This window comes from Morone saxatilis, unplaced genomic scaffold (genome assembly GCF_004916995.1).
Source record: "Morone saxatilis isolate NCDOM2014 unplaced genomic scaffold, NCSU_SB_2.0 Contig17, whole genome shotgun sequence".
NCBI lineage: Eukaryota > Metazoa > Chordata > Actinopteri > Moronidae > Morone > Morone saxatilis.
Window position 1 is genome coordinate 8,230,431 of NW_023339729.1, and position 8,055 is coordinate 8,238,485.

The 8,055-nt window shown below is 41.1% G+C and overlaps 1 protein-coding gene across 1 annotated transcript in view; it reads left to right on the plus strand.

Moving 5' to 3' along the window:
- The window catches only part of gnav1 (guanine nucleotide binding protein (G protein) alpha v1), a gene marked incomplete at its 3' end in the record, with an annotated part of 24,959 nt that overhangs the window by 5,131 nt on the left and 11,773 nt on the right, over positions 1-8,055 (plus strand). The window contains 3 exon segments of the mRNA XM_035660981.1: positions 3,147-3,239; positions 4,806-4,966; positions 7,880-8,008. Coding sequence (XP_035516874.1) covers positions 3,147-3,239; positions 4,806-4,966; positions 7,880-8,008 — 383 coding nt within the window.

The following is an 8,055-nucleotide window of genomic DNA, read 5'->3' on the forward strand; positions in this document are numbered from 1 at the left end:
AAAACACTGCGGTGGGAACTGAATCCAGGTCTGTGTTAGCGTAGCATGATTAAATAGTCCACAGAGCAGAGTTGGCAACACCATCGAACACGTGGTAGGAAGGTGTTGTGAGGTTTCTGTTCCTGTTGGACTTTCCCTTTTAAAACTGACTGAATGACAACACCACAACACACACACACAAACACCACACACGACACACACACTGGGTGAAAACATGTTGTCTTTTTACCTCCCATAACATACTTTTCCAGAGAGGTGGACGTATAAGCTGATGGTGGATTCCAGATTACCCATACACATGACAACACCTGCTGGCCCCAGGCTGTTGTGTGGTCTGTGTGTTTGTGTGTGTGTTGTGGTTGTTGTGGTGTGTGTGTGTGTGTGTTGTGTGTAGTGTGTGTGTGTGTGCGTGCAGACATACATTGGTCAGTAAAAATGAAAGAATGGCACAGTGTTTGTCTAATAGGAGTAATGTATTGTGTGTGTTGAAATTGTACATGCACAAGTGTCTGATGTTGTAGGGGGTTTATCCATGGCCTCCCTCCTCCCTCCGCCTTCCACCTTTACTGTCAACACTAAACTAAAGTAAGCCTTGAGTCAGGGAGGGAGGAACTTGGAAACAATTGATAAGGAGGACAAAGGTGGAGGGAGGGAAGGAAGGAAGGAAGAATGAACACTAACTGAAGGCAAAGACGAGAGTACAACAACTGGATCAGAGACATGAGAGGGGCAGTAATTTAATTTGTTGTAAGTCAAAGGGTGGACAGATTAGCACCCTTACAATATAATGCAATTTAATAAATCCAGTAAATGCTGTCTTTGTGTTGCTATTGATTCAACCCCAGGGTACATTTTAGGGGCTGTAGTGTAATACATGTAATACATTATATTGACTACAAAGGTGCCCTGTGAAGTGTTCTTATAAACTGTTTACTTTCAGTCTTTCTCACCAAAATACATTGTGTATCCTTCTGATCTTATGAGTGTGTGTGTGTGTTGAGTGTGTTTCCTTTCTTTCATAGGATGGGAACATTGGCAAAGCTGACCTCTTAAATATTTTCAATTCTGTATTCTTCTTTTTCACTTCTTCTCCACATTACTGCCCTTTAAGATAACTTTCTTGTGGCTGCAGTATGTTTTAAGTTCAGTACATAAGCCTTTCTCAAGTATCAGTCAGCACACATTAATGACACATTAATGTGAAACGCAGTGAGTTTTTTTGTTACCTTTGAGTGTGTAATCACCTAATCTGAAACAGTGACCATTAACAGAACAAAATATGGTGTAGTCTGAACCTGGTGTTAGTCAGAGCAGATCTAGGTTCATCGTCTTGCTCATGAGCACTACAACACAGAATAGGAATTTTTCAGTTGATGTACAAATGCTCTTCTCAAACCTTAAGTCTGCCATCACTAACTTCACCAACTGCATGATTTTCAGTTATGTTTATGGTCATAAATCAAGATCCAGTATTTATTGTTTCTTTATACTGTAAGAATGTGTTATTATTATGAAATCACATATCTAAGCAGATGACAGTAATGGTGAGGGAGAGAGAGACAAACGCACAAAGCAGCTTAGTTCTGACACAAATCAATACGGCGCTGTCAGCAGAAGTTCTCTTGAAAGAGACTAATTTGTCCCTAATGCCACGGTGTCAGTAGCCCTCAGCCCAGCTCTCGTCTAAGATGTCACCTCACTGAGTTATCTCACCTCACACATTTCACCGGGAGAGCAACACATCTCAGTCTGGACACTGAAACAGAGAGAGAGAGAGAAGACTGTGATAGAATCGTGATGGAATGTGAAGCTTATCTTTAGTTGGCAGGAGAGTGACGGAGAGTATGACACACACGCGCACACACACACACACACACACACTCAGCTCTCTGCAGGAGTCGCTCTGCTCATCACTAAAGTCTCAAGTTTTCCAAGCCCTAAAGCAGAGTTATGACATTGATTTATGTGAGTTACATGGCACTTTCACTGTCTTACACTCTCAGTTGGCTTGATAGCTGCTCCATAAGGTGTGATGTATGCAAACATACACAATATGCCCCACATGTACCTACATATACAGTATATATGCACAATTTTTAAGGCACAGCGGAAAAGAAGTGCACAAGTAATTTGATCGTAGTTGGTTGTCTGTTCAAGGCCAGCCAACTTACCTTCGATTGTTCCAAAAATTTTGAGGGCCCACAGTGGAATCGCCAGCTTAACCCTGTGTTAATATCCACATTATCCACAAACATAAAGCTTGTCTACAGCTCTGACATCTTTAAGCTTCATTAATCAATATGTTCATAATAATAATGGATCAAATAATAATAATAATAATAATAATAATAATAATAATAATAATGTCACGCGAAAGAAGTCACTTACACTGACAAATCCACAGAGAATAATCACCTGACTCTGCAGTTCCCTTCCGCTCTTCAGAGCATTTTTCAGCTCACTGTTTTTTTTGTTTTATGACCCACAACTTTGTATCCTCGCTCTCATAAGGTAATCTTCAGTTGCAGTAGGCAGCCTTTTTCAACAAAAGAGTTTTAATAAACCAACTGTTCACTACCTGCCCAGCACCAAACAGCAGACAACTGGCTAAAGAGCCAGCTAGTAGCATTGTTGGTGGAGGCTGAAATGGAGCTAAAAGAGAGTGAATATTAGACTTTGTTCGGTGATCAGAAACATCCAGTATAAGTACTAATGTTGTTGTTGTTGTTGTTGTCTGGATGTGTAAATACAAGATAAGTTTGCCATAGCAACTTTATAAAGTGATCATATGTCAGTGCTGTGTTTAGAGCATGTTTTGTTTTGGCCAAAACCTCAATCAGTTCAACTTTAAATGCAATAACTACAGACAATATCCAAAAACAATCAACTGGAAAACCCACACTGCACTGGGGGAAATGTAATCATAAGATAAAGTGATGTAAGTGTTTAGTACAGACAGCAATATTCAACACTGCTGGCAGTGTAAAGGTTGTGACTCAAGGTGAAAACATATTTTTTAAACTGTGCAGTTTATTTTAACAGTTTTTTGGTGTGATGTGGCACAACTAGGCTTTTTTCAGAATTTTAATTTTGTCCCATTGCTATGGCAACTCATAAATTTAACTGATGAACTTTGATCTTGGCAGCCTGCAGTGCTGGATAACCTCCTTACCTCCATGAAGTTTGTCCTCCATGGCATGGGTGTCCTCCGGATCAACCTGGCTAACAACAGGAACAAGGTAGTCAACCTGTCTGTCTGTCTGTCTGTCTGTCTGTCTGTCTGTCTGGCATTTCATACCTTTTTCTTTTTCTTGTGATATTATCTGTCCGACTGTCCGTTCTTGTGAAAGCGATATCTCAGAAACACTTAGAGGGAATTTTAATTTCTTCACATTTTGCACAAGCGTCCACTTGGACTCAAGGACGAACTGATTTTGTCAAAGGTCAAGCTCACTGTGACCTCACAAAAACCATCGTTGCCCATAACTCAAGAAGTATTTTCTAAATTGGTCGCACAATGATTCGACGACACTTTTGACTCAAAGGTCACCTTGACGTGAAAACAACCTTGACAAACACGTTTGTGGTCATAACTCAAGAATTGATTCGGTAGCTATTGGTTAACATTTCATACAGATGTTTAATGGGATACAGCAATGAAAGGTCAGCATAACTGTGAAATAATGTCAACACCCTAACTCAGAAACAGAAGGGACCATAATTCATAGTTGGTCAGACTCTGAATTGGTGACACTTTTGACTCAAAGGTCATTGTGTGGTTTTAGCCAATAAAAACTAAACAATAATTAGCACAATACAGGCTTTCATGTTTCTATCTCATCCATTCTGCTTTAAACTTCTTGCCTCAATCTGAGTTACAATCATCATCCCAATCATGTGACTGAACACAATGTAGTGCAGTGGGCCTAGCTAATGGGAATCGTGTGAGTGAGTTTCATCTACAGCTCATAGAGAGACATCACCAGGAGAAAACAAAAGAACCTCATTTTGTATAAACTATACAAGAATCCATCTTTACTAATCAAGTACATGTATAATGTATATTCACTGGAATCATACATATGTATCATCAATATAGTTATAACTTCCATTAAGCTTCCATTACACTTTATACCTTTTGATTTAGTTCCTTCCAAGTAGTCCTCACATATATTGTATGAGTCTGGACAGACATAGATGTAAACTGCAGATTGACTGGCAGAGGCATACAACGCAGGGAGGTAATTCTAGTTAATACAAAATCAGAGTCAGCGTTTTCTCCAAATTAGTCTCTTTCTTATTCAGATCTTCTCCAAGCTTTATGCTGCTGGTTTTACTGCACTGTGTCCAGATCTCCAGTAGAGAGCAGCATCTCAGCACTGCATCCACGGCTGCTGCTTCTGGCACCACACACGCAAACAAACACACATACAGTGACAGTTTGTTTGCATGACAGAGAGCAGAAAGTTAGATGGTAGGTGGGTGGTTTGATTGTGAGGTTCAATTTGATTTAAACTTTATTGTCAAAGTTATCAGAGCTCATACACTATCCACCCACTCAGCACTTCCTGCTAGGAGATGATGACCAACGTATTTCCTCTATTAAATGTCACCAGTGTGTGTGTGTGTGTTTGTGTGCATGTATTTTCACGTGTTTGTGTGCATATTCATTCATTTGAGGATCTATACTGATTGGAAAGACTCCTAAACTTTTTCTGACTCGCATCCTTTTTTCCATCTGGTCTCTGCTCCTCCCTGACCAGCTGTCCATCCATCCATTAGTCTGTCTCTGTCTCTTCTTGCAGGTCCACGCCCATTCTGTTCTGTCATGTGGCCGGTGTTTTGACGAAGAACAGGTGCTGTTTCCTTTCCTTAGCCACGCCCTGTCCTGTCTGTGGGCTGACCAGGGGGTGAGGGCCGCGGCGGCCCGGGGATACGAATACGAGCTCAATGACTCTGCGCTGTAGTGAGTACTCTTCCAGCACACACTCACGCTGTGCCGAGGAGATGCAGGGGTCTAATTAGCTGGACTTAGCAGCTGATGCTCAGCCGTGTGCTCGCTGTCACTGGGAATCAGAGTCTGGATTGTGGGAAGGAAAGAGAAAGGTAGACAAACCCAAGTAAACTGTAATTTTATTTACCTCCACGACTCTTATATACATCCAAATTACAACCTTAAAAAACAAACATGGTATTGTTCTGTATTGGGTTTGGCTGTGTGCATACAAGGTATAAATAAATGTGAGAATGTTTAAATATAATGTTTAAAACTAAAACCGCCAAAGGGTCAAATTTACCTGCAGCTGTTATTCAATTGTGTGTAACTTTGTTTGAATAAAATATTAAGGTCCCCCAGTCTTTGACTTTTCCTAAAACTGCGTAATATAGCAAATGTCTACATATAGTCAAATTTAAATAATGGGCATTTATACCTTTAAGCACCAGGAAAATTTTAAATTATTTTCGCACTATTAATTTCATGCATTTAGATAATCATTCTTCATGTTGCTAATGGCAATGCCTTCTGTCTACTGCCATGAGTGATGAAGCTGCATCTGTTGAGAGTTTCTGATGGTCAGTTTCCTCTTGGATCTATTATATTCTCTCAACTATATACTTTAAATACTGAATGTGATATTATAGCAGTACTATACTACTATAAAGTAGTGTCACCTTCATGATCAAAGAAAGTAGAAACGTAATCGCAGAGAAGTGAGAGGATCATAGACACGCAGTTGGTTGTAGTATTCCTAAAACATTTATAGAATATTTCTATGATCATTCAGTAGCATCTGCACCCAGACTAAGGCCACTCTTTAACAAAATATTTTAGGGGAGCCAAACTACAGATAGAGTTTTTACTATAGGTATTTGGTGTAACCTGGGAGTGTGACATGTAATAGCCACACTGCGGTCAGGTGCTACAATTAATGTGATTGTGTGACAGACAAAACTATAGTGTGTTTTGAAAACTGAGACTTATTAAAATGCCGGTGTTGTTGGGGCAGTAGGTTGCTCCCATTGGCCAAAGCACAGACTGCTTGTACATTAAAAATCAATGCATTTTAATAGCAGGTAAATTTTACCCGTTGGCGGTTTTAGGTATACAGCCACCCCTGGCGGGTTCTGGTGTTAAATATGTGCATATTTAAGAAGAAGTCAAACGTGTGCAGGCACCATAATGAAAGTAAAGAAGTAAGGATGAAGACTGGAAATAAGAAACAAGTAAAGAGGGGATGCTGTGTGTGTGATGCAGAAGTAAGACGGAGCTGGGACCCACCAGGAGGCCGTCTGTTCTCATCCTCTACCCCAGCGAGAGGCCTCAGCTCTGGGGTTATCTACACCGACAGGCCCACTGGTTCCCACTGAGAGCCACCATACATCACCCTCCGCTTTCCTCAGCACACACACACGCACGCACGCACACGCACACACGCACACACGCACACACTTGTACTTCTAGACTTGTGAGGACCCTCATTGACATAATGAATTTTCCAGACTCTTAACCTGAAAAAAAAGGGAAATGTTTTGTAGTTCGACAATTATTCTCATCAGTAATAATAATGGTAAAAACCTGTTGATCGTCTCAACAGTTTTTGCCCATTAAGCTTTTTCTATTGTATTTATTTATACATCCAACAGTTACAAAGCCACAACACCATTATTCATTTGAGGGCTTGTTTCTGGCCAACAAATATAAGTCCAATATTCACAACTTGCTGTTTTGAGGGAAATATTTGACTCTTTAGCCACTAAATGCTCCACTGTGTTCACCAGCTAGTCTCTAACTTTGTCTGCTGTTTGGTACTGAGCAGGTAGCGTGCAGTGGGTTTATCACGAGTGATCCCTTTCACATTGTCACTACAGAGTGGGTATAGTTTCCCTCAGCTCTTAGGAGCATTTTAGTGTCTTTCAGCACATTGTTTTGGTTTTACAGTGCAGCAGGCAGCAGTTTTCAGTTGTCTCTGTTAAATCCACTCTATATTACTTGCTCAGTACCAAGCAGCAGACAGACACAGGTAGCCACTGGTAAACACAGTGGAGCATTTAGCAACTAAAGAGCATAATATTTTCCCTTGGAAGTTGGTAGAGGCCAAAATAGACCAAAAAAGAGCATGAATATTTGACTTATAGTCCTCAGGTGGCGGTGGCGGTGATTGGGTCACTGTTCAGTTTACAGTTTGTTCTGTTGCCCACAAGTGCCTAAAAATAATTTAGAACAGAATTTAGGGACTGGTCAAAATGTACTCACTTGAACAATGACCGCTCTCTCTAAACCTCAGAATGGTCCTCACAAAGACAGAAGCACAAACAGACACTCGCAGGCAGTGTGTTTTTTCAAGCAGCAGGATGTGTGTAGCCGTTCAAGAAACTGATTCAGGTTGACTAGTTGAGAATGTCACAGTCAGTTCAGGTAGCTGGAGACGTCACTGTGTGTGTGTGTGTGTGTGTGTGTGTGTGTGTGTTTGAAAAAAATCCCATCTCAGTGAGCGCGTGCACACACGATACAGTTGATTACACTAGCTGTATTAATAGCTAATCTGTGCTTGAAAGCCTAGCCTCAGTGTGTTATTATGGTAAACCACAGTGTGAATATTCATCGTGATGAGCTGCTACGCCCCCTGGGGCTCCAGCCTTATCACTGCGCACCCTACACGCCGTCTGGCAGCTGACACGGCCACGACACACACACGCACACACAATGTACGAGTCAACACACCCGCAACTGATACCTGATTTTATTCTCTTTTGATCTCATATTTGTCTGCAGCTTATTAAATTTTCCTTCCTCTCTCTTTCTTTCCCCCCTCGTTTCTCCTCTTCCACCTTTTTGCACCTTTCTTACTCTCTTTCCCTCCTCTTCCTCATTTTGTAGTTTCTTTGAGAACATGGCCCGCATCACTTCTCCAGATTATGTGCCCAGTGAGACGGATGTTCTGCGAGTACGACTGAGGACGACGGGCGTGATCGAGACCCAGTTCAAAGTCAGCCACCTCATTTTCAGGTAGACACCTTTTACTTGGCTTTTTATTAAGATGTAATACTGCGGGG